Source organism: Numenius arquata, chromosome 7 (genome assembly GCF_964106895.1).
Source record: "Numenius arquata chromosome 7, bNumArq3.hap1.1, whole genome shotgun sequence".
In the NCBI taxonomy this organism is placed as follows: Eukaryota; Metazoa; Chordata; class Aves; order Charadriiformes; family Scolopacidae; genus Numenius; species Numenius arquata.
Genome location: NC_133582.1, coordinates 31,647,193 through 31,664,243, shown reverse-complemented (window position 1 = coordinate 31,664,243; position 17,051 = coordinate 31,647,193). Strand labels below are relative to the sequence as shown.

Sequence of the window (17,051 nt, the reverse complement as noted above, 5' to 3'; positions counted from 1 at the left end):
TTTGATCGCGGAGATGTGAGTGGGGAAGATCACTGCTGAAATCTCATTAGCAAATAATGGGCCTTATGTGCAGAAATCTCCCTTGCTGACATCTTGATCTTATTCTGCCGCTTCTGATCGGCTGGGTTGAATATTCGTTCTTGTTTTTCGCAAGTGTGAACACAGCGTCACTGCCCTGGTTTACAAGCGATGGTGGAAAAAGCTGTGGTATACAGCGGCGAGGAGGATTTTAACATATTTGCAGAAAGAAATGTACAGATTTCCTAGTATTGCTGCTAGAGAAGCTCGTTTTTTTGAGGGATGCAGAAACGAAAGGATTTGAAAGATAAATTTGCCTCTAATAAGTCAGCAGATCCCATTTAGCTGCAGAAAGGTTAGTTCATGGAAAAAGTACTCAGGTGCTCTGTTGTTTTCTCCATGAATTTGGGTGTCTAATACCCTTATACCGCTTGGCATACTCCTAAGTGGTCCCTAAATCAGTATCGGTCCTCAGATCAGAGCTTGCGGGGTGATGACAACAGATGACTGGCAACAGATGAAAAATGAAGTAGTGCAGTGGTATTACCATGCTGCCCAAAATTGAATATTTCTACCTTCAGAAGAACAGCCCTACCCTCTGAATTCTAAAGAAAACTTTCGAGAGGCTGTTGCGTTGCGGTTGCGGTGTGTTCGAACAGCGTGAGGAGCTCCAGATCGTACCTTTTTTTTCCTCTGTAGGGGCTGAGTCAGTTCTGCAGTGACAGTGGTGTGACAGGCAGAGTACAGCAAAGGTGCACTAAGGGCTTCTCTCAGCCCCCTTCCCTGCAGCGAGCCTGGCACTGACCTCCTTGGAACAGAAGCATTAGAATCATAGAATGGTTTGGGTTGGAAGGAACCTTAAAGATCATTGAGTTCCAACCCCCCTGCCATGGGCAGGGTCACCTCCCACCAGACCAGGTTGCTCAAAGCCCCCTCCAGCCTGGCCTTGAACCCCTCCAGGGATGGGGCAGCCACAGCTTCTCTGGGCAACCTGGGCCAGGGTCTCACCACCCTCACAGCAAAGAATTTCTTCCCAATATCTCATCTCAATCTCCCCTCTTTCAGTTGAAAACCCTTCCCCCTCGTCCTATGGCTCCCCTCCCTGATCAAGAGTCCCTCCCCAGCTTTTCTGGAGCCCCCTTTAGGTATTGGAAGGCTACTATAAGGTCTCCCTAGAGCCTTCTCTTCTCCAGGCTCTGGAGAAGAACCCTCCCAACTCTCTCAGCCTGTCCTCACAGCAGAGGTGCTCCAGGCCTCTGATCATCTTTGTGGCCCCCCGCTGGACTCCTTCCAACAGGTCCATGTCCTCCTTGTGCTGAGGACTCCAGCGCTGGATGCAGGCCTCCAGGTGGGGTCTCCCCAGAGCAGAAAAGAGGGGCAGAATCCCCCCCCTCGTCCTGCTGGCCATACTTCTTTTGATGCAACCCAGGATGGGGTTGGCTTTCTGGGCTGCCAGTGCACACTGCAGGCTCACGTTGAGCTGCTCATCCACCAACACCCCCCCAAGTCCTTCTCCTCAGGGCTGCTCTCAAGCCATTCTCCCCCAAAACTGTGTTTTTGCCTGAAAAATTAGGGTAAAGCTAAAGCCCTGGGAGGCAGGAGGAGACTTTGATTTGTCTACTGGTAGGGTGCGTTCAATCTTTGGTCTGCCTTGTTCTCTTATTTTTCTGTCTGCGTTGCTGATTTTCCCCTTCCCGAGTACTTCTCCCAAGACTTCTTGGCTTATTTGCGTTTAATCTTCCCCGATTTGTCTACAGCCTGGGTTGCTCTGATCTCTGCAGGTCACCGTGCAGTTTGCGTGTTTGTTACTCCTTGGCTGTTTGCTGCCATCAGCAGATTTGATTGCGGTTGAATTTACATCAAAGGAACACCTGACAAAGAAGCAGGCCTGATAATAGGCTCTAGTTTCTTCTCAGCAGCCCCAACAGGTAGAGGCGGACGAGGGAACGCTGGCAGGATCACAAGGGAGTTCGTGCTCTACTTTCCACGTGACATGCTTTTTGCTCTCCCGCCTGATGGAGCACTGCAGACCCCGCTGCTGCTGCCGCGGGTTCCCCAAAAATAGAGCTGCCACTGGAAAAATAGGAAAACAAGACAGAGGTAGGCCTTGCTCTTCTGCAAAACAAAACCCACACCTGGGAAATTCTCCGTTAACTCTCAGACAGGGGGAGGAAAAGGCTCTCCTGCCCTCGCTGTTGTAGCCATGGAAGTGTGGCTCACAAATTACGGCTGCCCTTTCCCTGCCAGGAGAGTTGGTTCAAATGCCAGGATCAAGAGGGACGCTACAGTCACAGCATGATTGCTTCCTGCTTCTTCGGAGTTGGTCAAAGAAGAGGCTGATGAATTCAAGACTGGCTTCTCTGGGGAAAACACTTCATTTCGGTGTCTACATAGGGATTTTGCACCTGCTTTTGTTCATGTCATTTATGCCGCCCTGGCTGTTTTCCCTGTCTAGCTTTTGCTCTTAGGAGGTAATTTTATATAACGATCATATATGTGGTTATATACGCACAGAGAGTGATAGATACATAGATATATGTGGTATTTAGTGGGGTTGGGATTATTCCTGTGAGGTACTGGCTGTTATTTAGGTGGGTCCCAGACAGAGGCGTCTCCTGAGTGCGCTGCTCAAGGTTTCGCAGCACATGGGAGATGCTTGGTGTTACAGCAAACACGGTGTTTGGGGTGCTCGTGCCACCTCAGCCCTTCGTCCCCTGCCAAAAGTGACACTAGTGGCACCACATCCCGACCTCCGTAGGTTGCGCCTGGTGGCGTTCGGCAGCTGGTGCTTTCAAGGCCTGCACTTCTCCAAGAATTGAGTGAGTCTCTGGTCGATCCTTGGGAGGCTGCACGTGCTCGCTATGGGCTGGAGACCTCCTAGGAGGGCAAAGCTCAGCTTCCGAAAGGCTGCGAGGGGAGATTTTTGGGGCAAGGAAGGGATGTCTTTGTGCCTCTGGCGCAGCAGCGGCTTCAGGATAGGAGGTGTGGAACCAGGATAGTAGGTGCAATCCTGGCTGGAGGGGCAGGAGCGTGTGCGCTGGGAGCTTCCCCCACAGCTTGTCTCCCCTGGAGCATGGCCAAGGACTGCAGAGGTCCTGGTGTGTGAGTCTGGCTGAAAAAGTGGTAGCTGGAGCTGTCTGGGCTTCCACTCTGAGTGCGCAGGGTTAAAAGCAACATCCCCCCTGACTTCCCCGGAGGGATTTCCAGCTCCTTTGGTTGGGATGAGGATGGGAAATGGCTGGGTTCTCCCTGTTCCTTGAGAGAATGGATGAGCAGGACATCCCTTCGCACCTCACCCGCTGGGCCGCTGATCGCCAACCCTTTGGGGATTAAAGGTGCCGTTTAAAAAATAATAACAGTAAATCAAACCTGCCTGCAGTGTTACGTAGGGACTCCAGTATTCAAATGAACTCATGGTAAGTGGAGACACTGGCTCATTAAATATTGCTTTGGAGTTTGTCCTTCGGAGGCTACAGTTTCATAGTGCTTTGAGATGATCCGAGTTCTGCTTTGTTTTGGTTTTTTTTGTTTGTTTGTTTGTTTATATTTTCCTTCCAAGGCTTTTTCTGTGTTCAAAGCTGCTTTCAGTTGTGAGCTGTTAAAATAATTCCCGGCAAAGTGTCGCTGCCCATCCTTGTGTGATTATGAAATAGAAAAACTGCTTTTATTTTGTTTTCTACTGTTGTAGAACCAGGCCTGGGTGTGACATTGGGAAGATCTGCTCTTTGCTTTCTCCCGTTTCCACTGAGGAGCGTGGTGGGACTCCTGGAAGCTGTGAATGACGAAGGCAGGCTGTGCTAAAGCCCGGCTTAATTTAAAAATAAATAAATAAATAAATAAAAATACAGCAGCTAGAAAAACACATCACCTCACTCCCATTTTTTTCCCCGGCACGTGAAGCGGTTGTATTCTGAATGAAAAAAAGGGGATCAGTCTGGGTAAATCCCATCTATTTCTCTGGGCCCACGGAAGGGGCACCGCTCCTGTCCCAGCCGACCAGCCTGCGTCCCCACTCGAGGCATCTTCTTTTTCTTTCTCTCTGTCCCAAGGTTCCCATGAAGCGAATGGGAGGGAACGAAACGAGACCCTTGCTCTGGTGCGGAGTTAAATCCTTGAATTGCCTTAGTCTGAGGGGAGTTGGAAACCCGCATCCCGAAATTAAAAATAACACCGCCTTTATGAGGGAAGGGAGAACGCCCGCTAATCGTTGGTTTACGGAAGAAAAGCAGAAACATGCTAAAAAATTGGCTCACAACAGCGGTTGCTGTATCATAATCTCCTCGTTCCTTTCTTGCCTTGCTAATAAGAAGTAAGACTAATTTAATTTTTACAACGTCCCAAATCTATGGCTGTACGATTCGGAAACTTAATAAGATTCTCCTGCTGAGCCAAGAAAAGCTTAGTGGTTTTTAGCTTACTTTCTTCTTCTGGGTTTCAGTTTCAGGACGTTTATGCAGTGGCTGAGACTTCTCTTTTCTTTTCTTTTCTTTTTTTTTTTTTTTTTTTTTTTTTTTAAAAGGCTGTGTTTCATCAGGATTACTAATGTCTCTGTTTAAGTTATTATGGGTGCAAACTGGTTGTGTTGGAGCCGAGTAAAATCTTGGGCAAATTTTGGCAAAACGTAAACGTTTTACGTGTTGTTTTGATTTGGGGAACTTTTTTCTTTCTGGAGGGGAAAAGAAAAACGAAAAAAAAAAAAAAAAGCGGCACCCTCTTTTGTTTCAGCATTTTCCAAATGAAAAGCTTTGAGTTTTTTCTCATTGAAGCAACTTTTCATTTTGAGTGATCTTCAGTGCTGGCTTTTGTAAAGGGCTGAAGAGTCAAAGTGAAACATTTGTTTCGGTCGGCCCCCAATGAATATTTTAAAATTATTATTTTTTTTTAACCTTTTTTTGGTTTTTTTTTTTTTTTCAGGATTGCCAGCGAAGCGAAAAATCAGTTATTCACCCGGCTTTATATACCATATACTGATAGAAACTTCAGAGCACCCCAGCGACTGTTTATGCCGCGCAGCTGCTGCCAAGCCCTCCGTTTATATCTTGGGAAATTATTATGCTTCTCAGGGTTGCCCGAGAGAGTAAACCATCCGGAAGCGGCCCGGTTTTTCTCCCTAGGGTTAACAAGGAAGCAACGTTTTCCAAAAATCAGTTTCTAACTTGATTCTCCTTTCGTGGCAGGTACTAACTTTGCCAGTTGCAGGACCTGTTTTATGCAGAAGGCGTCGCGTTAGGAGCTGCTGTAGAGCGGCGGGGTCAAGCTGGGCTTTGGGGATAAGGTGTCCTTCAAAAAGATGAGTGCAATAATCGAGAAAAGACAAAGTCCCTAATTTTTAGGGTTAACCACAGTCAAAAACCACACTTAAAATGTGCTTTTCCTCTGGTTACTTTGCATGATGGCATATATATATATATAACACGAAGCTATTTATTTAAAACAGGTTGGTTTAACCCTTTTCAGCGGGGCATGTTTTCCCTGTATAAAGGGTTACCTGCAGATGGCACGGGGCATTCCGGAATGACAGGGCCAAATTGCCTGGTTTTTCTGAAGCTGATGGAAAAAAGTTCAGATAAATTCCTGCGGAACAGACACCGTAACCAGAAACTGTTGGTCCTGCTCACCTGGTACGGATTGCAAGTCTGCTGGAGGGAAAGGAGTTGTGCTAAATAGGTCTGTTCCGCCTGTTTTCATCTTAAATCCTAATTTAAGCTTAAAAAGCAGGCTCAGTGGGTCAAGTGCTTCCCTCTGGACCTGGCGAGTAGGGCCAGGAAGGCACTGGCTAGGCTGGGATTAACTGCAGAGGGGTATTTTTTTTTTATATATTTTTTTTATTTTTTTTAATCCCTGCCTTTAGAGAGCGTTCGGGTCAAGGCATGAAATGAAGTTAGTGGGAGCCAAAGCAGATTCGCTCCCCTCCCAGGAGCAGCCCATGGAAAGGCCAGTTTTTCCTCCCATCCCTTCTTGAGGACATCTCAGTTCAGCGAGTCCCGTGCCCCTGGAGCCCTTCTCCTTCCCCGGTCTTGTTCGCTGCATCCCCTGTGCCTCTGCTCCCCACGGGAACCTGTTTTCTAGGCTCCTGCCTGCTCTCTGGGTGCCAGCTCTTGCCTGGAGGGAGCAGCCCTGCCGGGAGGAGAGGAAGGTCGCAGCAGGAGCAGGAGGCGTGGGAGGGGAGGCAGGAATAAGAGTTTCTGGCAGGAGAGAGCAAGCTGGGACTCGCCGCCTTTCCCAACTCATCCTCAGGGCCACGTCGGAGAGCCCATCCCTCCTGCCCGGCACGTTCCTCTCCCTCTCTCCCCTACTCCTTTGCCTGGGATTACACAGTCCTGGGGTTGTCTTTACTTTGGGGTGTGGGACTGACTTCAAACTGGTCGAACCGATTCGTAGCGGATGATTCACTGGACACGTTTTGCTCCTCGCTTTTGTTGCCGCAGCATCTGTCAGCGGCTCGCAATTTTTAGCGCCGTGCGAGCTGTCGTTCTGTGCCGCTGCCATCCCGGGAGCCCTCGCCATAAACCGGGTGCTGCCCTGTCACCCAGCGGGGATCTGCAGATCATAATCATGCTCCCCGCTGCCAGTAATTCTGGGTGTCCTGGTGATCCCTGACCCATTAAGTCGAGGCTTTTCAGTAACCCAGATTGAGTGGCAGAGGTGATTAGGTAATTTTTTTTATTTTTTTTTTTTTTGGGGGTTGCATTAGAGGTATTAATTTAGATTGCACAAATGTAACCATCCAGAGTTGGGTTTGTAGCAATGAGCAGTGCGACTGGCGAGGCCAGGCAGCGTGTGTGTGGGGAGTAATCTGTGCCGCTGGAGGGATGGAGGGGGTGTTTTCAACTCTGCTGAGAGCTGCTCTACCTGTATTTTGAGGCTGTTGCCAAGCGGTGGTGGGGAGTTGTCATCCAAAACAGGGGTAGCAGCGCTTCTGCCTGGAGCTGTCACCTGCATCTAAGACATCAAAGAGCAAACTGCAAGCTCCTCGGCTCTTCCCTGGCTCCCCTGCCCCGTTGCTTCCCCTGAACCCCTTTCCTTCGCAAAGTGGGAGCAACCTGGCTGCCAGAGCAGCACAATCCAGTTTTCCCTCCCTGGCTGCGGCGGCCGTGAGTCAGTGTGTGCTCGTGAGCCTCGTCAGCGGGAGGAACTGGTCTGAGGAGCCCTGATGCCGTTGGAGCAGGGCCATCTTGGGTCTGTGCTGGTGGTGCACCCCGGGCTCAGCTTCCCACAGCATCAGAGGGCAAGAGACGGAGCGGCTGCTGCTTGTGGAGGCCGCTAGGATCCACAGGTAACCCCCAAAGGCTTTGGAGATCCTGGCCTGACCTCCAAGCCCCTCCTTGGATGAAAGCTCCATAGCTGGGATGGAATCCTGCTGCTGAAGCTGGATCCTCTCTGGGCTGTACTGTGGGCCAGCCCCTCTGTGGTTTTTGGGTATTGCTGCTGCTTCCGTTTGTACATGTTCCTCCTGGTTGGGGGATATGATCTGGGTCCAGACCCCGCTGCTTCTTGCTTTCATCCAGGGGAAGCTGAGGGCTGGCAGCTCGGCTCACCAGACCTTTCTTAACCACTGGTGTAGCCTAAAGCTGTGGTCCTTGTAGCTGGATCCACAGAGGTGGCTGTAGCTTGCTCCGATACACTCACACAGGGTGGTCTCCTGCTTTAAAAATGGAGTTAGAGGACAGGTGTTCTCCAGATTGGGAAAAGGTGCTGCTCTGCCCTGAAATGAGAGCATTAACTTGCCTGTCTCCTCTGTTTGGGGGCAGCCATCAGGGGCTGAAGTGACCTTCAGTCCCCTTTGGAGCAGCAGAAGCATCTTCTTCATGTTGGCTGGATGTGGGAGATGCCACAGAAGCCGTGCCCATTCCTGCAGGCTGGGCACGGGCTGGTGCCACCATTAGGGGCAAGGTGTCCCCGTGGCGTGCAGCCCTCCTGGCAGCCACCCCAGGCCTTTTCCCGACGGAGGGATGCGCTTAAAAATGGCTCTCTTGAAATCGGTAGCCCCTCATCTTCGCCTTCTGAGCTAGCTGCCTGGCCTGGCTTGAAAATGCTGCTGTGTCTGCTAAAACAGTCGGGACTCGAAGTCAAGTCCCCCTCCGTCACCTGCATCCCCCAGGCCCCTGGGTTCATGGCCCTGGGGCTGGAATTCCACTCCTGACTTTTCCCAGTGGGCTCTCCTGATCTCCCCACCACCACCATCCCTTCTGAATTTAAGGTCATATCAGGCAGATCTGCTTCACCAAGGTTTCCCAGCAAACAGGGCAGGGGAAGAGATGCAGATGGCTTGGAGTGACAGCGCCGAAAGGAGGGGGACGGTTTTAGACTGAAAGAGGGGAGATTGAGATGAGATCTGGTGAAGAAATTCTTTGCTGTGAGGGTGGTGAGACCCTGGCCCAGGTTGCCCAGAGAAGCTGTGGCTGCCCCATCCCTGGAGGGGTTCAAGGCCAGGTTGGAGGGGGCTTTGAGCAACCTGGTCTGGTGGGAGGTGTCCCTGCCCAGGGCAGGGGGTGGGACTGGATGTTCTTTAAGGTTCCTTCCAACCCAAACCATTCTGTGATTGTATGAAATAAGATGGCCAGGGAGGGGGAAGGAGCTGTGGACCCTTCAGGAGCCAGCATCCCTAGGGAACACGGCAGTGGGCTAGGCACACCTGCCCACCTCCAAAACTCATCCTCAGGGACCAATGGCTCCAGGTACAACCAGGTGCTCCAGGATCATGGGCAGGGAGGTTTCTTTCTAGTCCTCCTTCCCTCTCCCTTTTCCAACTGATGCATCCCCCAAAGCCAGTCAATTCCTCCTCAACCATCTCCAGATCTAGAGCATCTGCCAGGGAAGGCACATCACGGAGCACAGAAGGAACAGGTTTTAAATTGCCCGTCTCTGTAAGGATTTCCTTCCATTCTTCTGGCCCCGCCAAACCCACCTCATGCTACTCTCCCCAGACTATTTCCTCTCCCACTTCCTCTCCTTTTCCCCCTATTCACTGGGTTTCCTCCCCGTTCCTCCCCCTGTGCTGTTTCACCTACAGCCTTCATTACTTGCTGCCTTCACATCTCCCTTCTTGGTGTGAGTGGGGATGACATGGATTTTGTGCTTGTGCCAAGCTCTGCATTTGTTAGAGAGGGGAGGGGGGAAGATAAAAAAAAAAAAAAAAGAGCTACAAAACTCTGGAAGTTTCTAGAAGACAATCCTATAACATCAGTCTCATTTTCCCTGCCTGCTGCCTTGCAGCTTGCCTGGGGAAGGGATTTTCAGGCTGCTCCAACTGGAGTATATGGTGTCGCTCGTGGCCAGCCAGTCCCTCCTGCCCCTGCCCTGCCTGTGGGTGTGTTGGAAGAGACCTTAAAGGTCATCCAGTCCCACGTCCCTGCCCTGGGCAGGGACACCTCCCACCAGACCAGGTTGCTCCAAGCCCCCTCCAACCTGGCCTTGAACCCCTCCAGGGATGGGGCAGCCACAGCTTCTCTGGGCAACCTGGGCCAGGGTCTCACCACCCTCACAGCAAGGAATTTCTTCCCAATATCTCATCTCAATCTCCCCTCTTCCAGATTACGACCATTAGCTAGAAGACTGGAGGGGTGTTGTGACCAGGCAGTCACCCGCTTGCCCTTGCTGAGCTGGAGAGCTGAAAGGTCTGGAGGGGGTGACAAGCCACTTCGCTTCGGGGACTCTGCATTTTGAGCTGGGGCTGTCTCTTACTAACGAGTCCCCAGTGAGAAAATGAGCTCTTCAAAGGTAGGTGGCCACAAAAAACGGAGCAGCTTTGGGAAGGTAATGGCGGCATCTCCACGTGCCCCGCATCAGGTTGAAGCACCGACGACTGGAAGTGTCTGTGCAGGAGCCAACGGTGCGGCACGAGCAGCCTTGGACACTGGGTGGGAGCGGGGACACCGGGCACAGCCTTCCCACCATCGTCCCGGCCGTGTTTTTCCCCTTGGAGCTCCGTGGCGCTTGCCGAGCGGACAGAAATCCAGTCCCTAGGGCTGGCTTGAATCCTTCCGCTTCTCCTTTTTTGGCGTTTCCCCATGTCCCCACAGCCATTTGTCCCCGAGCAGCAGCTGTCCCCTGTGTTGTCCCCTGTGCCCCATGCTGGGAACACCAGCCAGTTCCTTGCAGCCGAGATGCGTGGCGGGACGGGGGAAAACCTTGCTGCTTTTCCCTCTGGTTTTTGGTTCACCATCGATCCAAAACGGAGCGGTGGCTGTTCTGTGGGTGCACAGATGGGGAAGGGGGACGGGGGACAGGACGGGGAGGTGACTCATTCACTGTGCGTGGCAGCTGGGGCTGGCCCGAGGGACACTCCTGGGCTGTGCTGGCTGCTTTTAGTGCAGCAAAAGGCTCTGGAGCCGAAGAACGGGGGGGGCGCGATCTCCCCCCTGGCTGGCCCTGAAAGCAGCCACCCGTCCCCTGGGGCTGGGGGGAGAGGGCACCGATAAATGGAGCCGTGGATTAAGGCGTCAGATGTTTCCTGCTGGGATTTAATGCCACGAGGGACGGTGCATTATATGTATTAAAACTTGGCCGCATCCTGCTCTCGGCCGGCCCCGCGGTGCCCCGGTGAGCTGTGGACAACGCATCCCTCGGCACTCGTAGGCCCGGAATGGCAGCCCCCAAGGGGATGTCCCCGTGTCAGGGACGGGAGCCCCGCGCCCCCCAACAAGGTGACATTGCTCTCCTTCCATGAGATGGAGCGGGGACCAGACCGGGCTGTCCCTCCCTTCTCCCCCCTCCGCCCCCCCTTACTGTCCCCTTCGGTGGAGGGGGAAAAAAAACCCAAAAAAACCCAGGAAAACAGGATTTATTTTAATTGTTTATTGTATAATATAAAACTACAAAAGTAAGACTGCTCATTTCCATGTACATTTGTCCAATTGGTTTTTGATTACAGCCCATACCTACATGTGAATACAGAAATCTGGTTTCAGATGTATATGTCTGTAATATTGCATAGAAAAGGCACAGCTCTAAGGTCTGTGGGAGGGGAAGGGGAAAAATACAGCTTTTTTTCTTTTTTTTTTTCCTTTTTTTTTCTTCTTTTTTTTTTTTTGTTTTTTTGTTTTTTGACAATAACAGGCCCTGTTCAAACAACCATGCACCGAACACGTCACGCTATTTACACCGCTTCCAGACTCTTGGCCTTTGCAGGCGCTGGTATGGATGGATTACGCTCGGAACGAGACGGGAGTTGAGGGTGGGATTTATTTATTTATTTATTTTTTATCATCTGCAATTTGTGGGTTGTTTTTATTTTTTTTTTTTAAAGAGATTCCAGAATTTGCATTAGGCTTATTTTCAGGAAAAGGAAAAAAAAAAAAAAAGTGCTTAAAAGAGAAGTGGTTTAGTTAAAAATATTCGGTCTCGTTAATTTAACAGAAGCACTGAAAGCGACTTGCACAAAAGCGGGGTACTGAAACCTGAGGGGGGGGGGGGAGACCCCCCAAACCAAAAGCAACCCTGTAAGAAGAAGTTCGCAAGGAGCCGGAGTGAATCAAAGCGTTTGTCAGACAGGACCCATCACCGTTGACTCGGTTTAATGGCGATAAAAGCGTAAACTTTGGATTCAAAACATCGGTGGGGTTGGTTTTTTTGTGTGTGGGTTTTTTTTTTTAAAACAACCCAGGCTGTGACCACACCACGTGGAGGGGGAAAAAAAAAAAACACCAACAAAACCCAAATTACCGTTCACGAAGTCCCGATTTATTCTTACGGCGATGGCTGCGGACAGTGGCTTCGCCGTCAACCTGGAAGGTGCCAGCTTGAGGCATCAGCGGGTGATGCTGCTCCACGATGTTCTCCTCCGGAGGGAAGGTGCCCTTCCTTTGTATCCAGGGCTGCCTGGTCCCCTCGGGCTCTGGAGGGGACCCGTGGTGGCCGAGGAGGGGCTGGTGGGACGTGGGTAGTTGGAACTCTGGCAATAAACCCTCTGCCGCAGGTGCCGAGTGAGGTGGTGGCTTCTCATCCGGCTTTACCTTCCGGTGGCAGTCAGCTTCTGGGGCTGGAGGGCAGAAGAAGGTGGCAGGATGTTCCCTCCAGCCCCGGGGGATTTCGGGTGGATTTCCCATGTGTGTTAAATATTAAAAAAAAAAAAAAAAAATAAAAAAATTCACCTTTTTTCCAACCGTTTTCACCAGCCCAGCCCCACGGAGGTAACAGCGGTGGCTCCTGTCGCAGAGTCCAGCGCTGGGGAAAGGCCCAACGCCAGGAGCTGATGGGGTTAGGAGCCAGGACTAATTTTGAACATAAAAACCGTCCCTCATCCATACCTTTTTTTTTTTGTTGTTGTTTGTTTGTTTCTTTTGCATATTTCAAACATCCAGACCCATGTTAGAAAAAGAGAGGGGGGGGAGGGGGGATGGGGGGGTGGGGACGAGTCGTGACCCATGCACATCCCGACTGGAAGGCGATTCTTTTTTTTGCTCCGAATCTGGCTCCCACACCCTTTTTCATACAGATTTACATTCCTACAAGAGAATACATTCCTACCATACATTCTGTACATGTTACAATCCAGATGTTGTTAGCTTCACAATAAAATAAATATATTTACAGAAAGAAAAAAACGAAACAAAAGAATAAATAATTTATGAAAAATGAAACGAAACAAAACAAAACAAAAAAAATCACTTCAAATCCAAAGCTCTTTTATTCTGCTCCCATCTTGTCACTTCATTGCACATTAATGTCACTTCTCCATCCCTCGGGGGGGGTCGGTCTCGTGAGATGTTCCAGCCGTGGCTGCTGTTGGGACCACGGCAAAGGCCACCACGCTGGAGACCTGGTGGTGTCAATACGGGGAGGAAGCTGCGGCTGGAGCCCTGCCCTCCTCCAGCCCAGCACTAGCCTGGCTAACCTTTTCCTAGCCCAATCAGTCAGTTAGTGGCCCCCCCCCCAGGATTCCCGACAGCACCAAGAGGACACAGAACATGGTCCTCCCGGTGGTCAAGTGGATTTAGAGCTCAGCTCCTGGTCTCTGGATGCAGAAACCACCCCCCCCAGAGCAAGACAGCCCTCCAATCGCTCCACGCGAGCTTCTGCCCGGCGTACGGGAATTGTTTAAATGCATAATAACCCCCCCCCCAAAAAAGGGGGTGGGGGTGGGGTGGCAGCTCCAGCACATGGTAATTCAGTGTTTAACCGTGGGGTAAGTGCTCACCGCGGCACCCCGTGACCCTGCTGATGGTGCCGCACAACCTGCGCACAACTGACGTCCCCCCCAGGTTACCAGAGATGCTGAACCCGGTGTTTTTTCCCACGAGAGCCGAGGACTGTGGCTGAGCAAGGGTCAGCCGGGGGGGGGTGGGGGGTGTGTGTGTGTGCAATGGGCCCCCCACCCCCCCCCCCCCTCCTTCCTCACCCCCACACTTCCGATGGTCCCTAAAGCTACGCTTGGTCAACGGTTTTCTGTCTGAAGCATTAACTTTTTCCTTTTTTTTTTTCTTCTTTTTAATTTTAGTCCGTGTACGGGAACGACTGCAAAGCCCTCAGCATCACGCAGCTCGGCTTGAAAACATTAGAAGAAAGCAAAACCCACCCCCCCCTCAGCCAGTGTGTTCCCCCCCCGCCCCGGCCTCACCCCAGCGATGAATTCGGAGCCCGAAGCGCGTTTCGGAATTGTACGTGAGGCGTTTCATTTCGCTGAGGGGGGGGGTTCCTTCATTGCAAAAGGTATTCGCTTTCCTACGGTGTCCGTGTGCATTTCTACGTATGTCACATCTATCCAGCTATATACTAATAAATATATATGGCCTGGTTTAAAGTGCCAATTTCTAAAAAAAAGCCGCCTCCTGAAAAGGCAGGCAAGACCCAATTTCATCCATGACAAGAAGGGAGCAGAATGGACTGAATATTGCCAAATGACATAGAACATAATTTAAAATTTCTTAAATAAATATAAAAGTTATTCCTAACGAAGCCATAGGCGTGTCAACAATACAGGTTGTAACCGGCGCTCAACAGCTAAAGTACCATTGAAAGAACTAAAATGCCGTAGCGACTTCAGCAATAGGCATGATACATTGCAAACATATTTTTTTTTTTTAAATTAAATGTACACCACAATGAACTCTTTTTTTTTTTTTTTTTAAAAATAAAAATAAAATAAAATAATATAAAATAAAAAAATGCTCTTGGTGCAGTAATGAGAAGACTTCTCAGGTGTTACAGGGAACGGGACCATGCATAGAAAGCTGTGTCTGTCTGTCTGTCTGTCTGTCTGCTCGTTGTAAAACGGGTCCATAAAGCGTAAAGCAGGTAACGCAGCCGATTGACAGAAGCCCCCCCAACCCGAGAGGAGATGCCGAGTGCCGCCACGCGACGGGCTCCAGTTTCCACAGCAATGGGTATTAAAGCGAGTCCATCCAGTGCAGGTAAGAGATGAGCTTCACCGCCGTAATACTGAAGTTGCCTTTTTTTTTTTTCCAGCACTCGGCGCAGGGAGGCGGGGAGAGGGAAGGAGAAATGCTCCAAGAAAGGGCCAGCGGAGGCTGCGGAGGCCAGTTCTTCTGCCCGCGGGTCAGGAAGATCCCCTGCCCGTGGGTCTGGCTCTCAGTGGGACACAAGGGCACGTTTCCCCCCTCCAAAGCGTTCCCGGGAGCGTCGGGGTGAGGAAAGCGCTGATGGGCTCTGCCGCGTTCAAGGCGCTCCGGGGCGGGCGGGACGGACTCCAGCTCCTGGGGTGAAGTTCCACAAGCGTTTTCCTGCCAACTGCTTCGCGTAGGTGTTGGAGAAAAGGACATGGCTCTGAGTGTGGGGAATCACAGTAGTGCGCAGCAGGGACAGCAGGGAGCAAACGCTTGTGACCACTCCTGGGGAAGCGGCTCCCAGCCCTTTCTTAAAGCACTTCTTTTGTTTGTTTGTTTGTTTGCATTCAGGGAAACCAACTGCAGGCTTATTTGATCCGATTTTCTCTTTGCACCATACACATATAAAACATTACAACTCTGTATAAAAGTACAAGTGGTTCTTGTACATCTGAATTATGCAGGAACTATGTGAGCAAATCCTATCAAAATAGCTATTTTTTTTTTTTTTTGTGTGTATAAACAGCATTTGTTTTTAGAAAAAACAATATCATAAACTGCAGAATCTGTACAAAAATATAAAATAAATTTGGGCAGCAGTTTCTAAACAGCCATGTAAATGCAACACTTAAAGAGGAGCAGGTTAATGCCTCCCAAAGGCTGAATTGCTAAAGTCAACCTATACGGGGCTAAAATGGTATTGAGATTATCTAAATAATAAAACTTTTTTTACCTCTTGCAATAAAACTTATAGAAAAAATAGACAAATATGCACATGCAATTTACAGCTTTCCCCAACATAATCCTTGTGCTTAGCTTTTACAATTTTTTTTCTTTTTTTTTTCTTTTTTTTTTTTTTCCTGGTTTTGTAATAACGTAACGTTGTCTACAATACATACTCTTTCCTATACCAGGATATTCGGTCTTCTGTGAGGAACCACTTTAAAAAAAATACATTAGAAGTGGTCATACATGGATGAAGGCACTCCAACTCTGCTCGAAGCAAAAACTAGTGTGTGATCCTTTTCTTTTCCAAAAAGGCAAGCAAGGACGCATGCACAGTGCTGTGAATCGGGGCTGGGAGGGACTATGGAAATCCTACTGAGTGTATATACTGGTACTTAAAATTTAAAAAAAAAAAAAAAAATTTGCTGTATTTCTCTATTTTTAAGACCCAACGAGCACCTCCATGATGTGATCCAGTTCTGTGAGGTCCATTTTGAAAGGCTGATTTGGAGTTACTGGTTGGCTGCTGTAGGGAGCCAGGGTTTTTAGAAGCTCATCCGCCGAGACGGGAGCCATTTTCGAGGCGGCCCCCGTGGCGGACGTGCAGGGGTCAAAATCGTACATGGACGTATCGATGTCGGCGAAGAGAATGTCATCCAGGGTCAAGTCTGTGAGGAAACCCGTGGAAGTCGTTATCTCGAAGTTGCCGGGCAGCGGGTCCATGAGTTTCGACTCGGCCGTTCTGCTCTCCGAGAGGCCCTCGGCCTTTTGGACGTTGGACTCGCTGGGGTGGTCTTTAGAGTCACCGGCGGCTGCTGGGGCTGCTACTGCCTCTGCGGAGGTAGGTGCTGGACAAAGCTCCTCGATTTCGTCCAAGGCTGATGAGAAGCTGTCCTTTACTGGTTGGAGAGCAGGAGGTGGCGGTTTTGTCAGACCGTCGTGCTGGACGGTCAGGGAAGTGCAAAAAGTGTCGTCCTCGAGCAAGGAGGCGGGGGTGAGGCAGGACTCCAGGGGCGTAGTGCTTACCAGGTCGGCGGGAAGAAGGGGCTGGGAGGCCAGATGGCTGAAGGCCGGCTGGGCTTCACGGAAGTTGTCCCCCAGCGGGTCGGCAGGCTGGGAAGCGGTGACGAAAACGGGCCTCAAGCTGCCTTCTTGTTTGAGTTCTTCCTGGATTCGCCTCAACATGTTGTTAATTAAAACTGTCTTTTGCAAGCTGGGCTCGGTTAATGGCCTGTGGTTATAAAGTTTCATAAGGGAAATGTTGAAGATAGTCTGACGCTGTAAGGTGTAAGACACCTTAGAGGGACCGTCAGTGGGAGACACCACTTTGCCTTCCAACCCATCTTCATGCTCGTCAAACTTCCGCTTTCCTCCTTTCCCCAACATATATCTGGAGAAAAAAAAAAAAAAAGAGAAGAGACTGATGAAGCCAGCAAAGCCTGAAGCCCGTCCTTCTCACTACCCCAGCCCACCCACTTCCTTCCACAGGCGGTGGGGATGGATCGGCCCCTCTGTCCCCTCCTCGCCTGCCCCTGACAGTCCCGAGAGGAATTGTGGCCACGTGAAGAACTCATTCCTGGCCCTCAGCAGCGTGATGGGGAAGGAGAAGCATCGTGTCTAAGCATGGCTACGCTGGTAAATTCCCAGCAGGAACTGCTTGGAATAAAACGTGGCAGCAAATTTCACTCTTGCGCAGGTGAAGCGTGTGGTCCCCAAATATCTGTGCGGAGGTGCACAACCCACAGGTACGATATGGAACGGTCCTTTAAATTTCCTGACCGCTGCAGTGCTCTGCCTGGGAAT

General features: G+C 50.4%; 1 protein-coding gene across 1 annotated transcript; it reads right to left on the bottom strand.

Moving 5' to 3' along the window:
* Positions 1-15,387: 15,387 nt before the first annotated feature.
* On the bottom strand, positions 15,388-16,634 carry SERTAD2 (SERTA domain containing 2). Its single transcript, XM_074150789.1, has one exon. The coding sequence runs from the start codon at positions 16,632-16,634 to the stop codon at positions 15,690-15,692; it is 945 nt and encodes a 314-aa protein (XP_074006890.1). The 3' UTR covers positions 15,388-15,689.
* Positions 16,635-17,051: the final 417 nt, after the last annotated feature.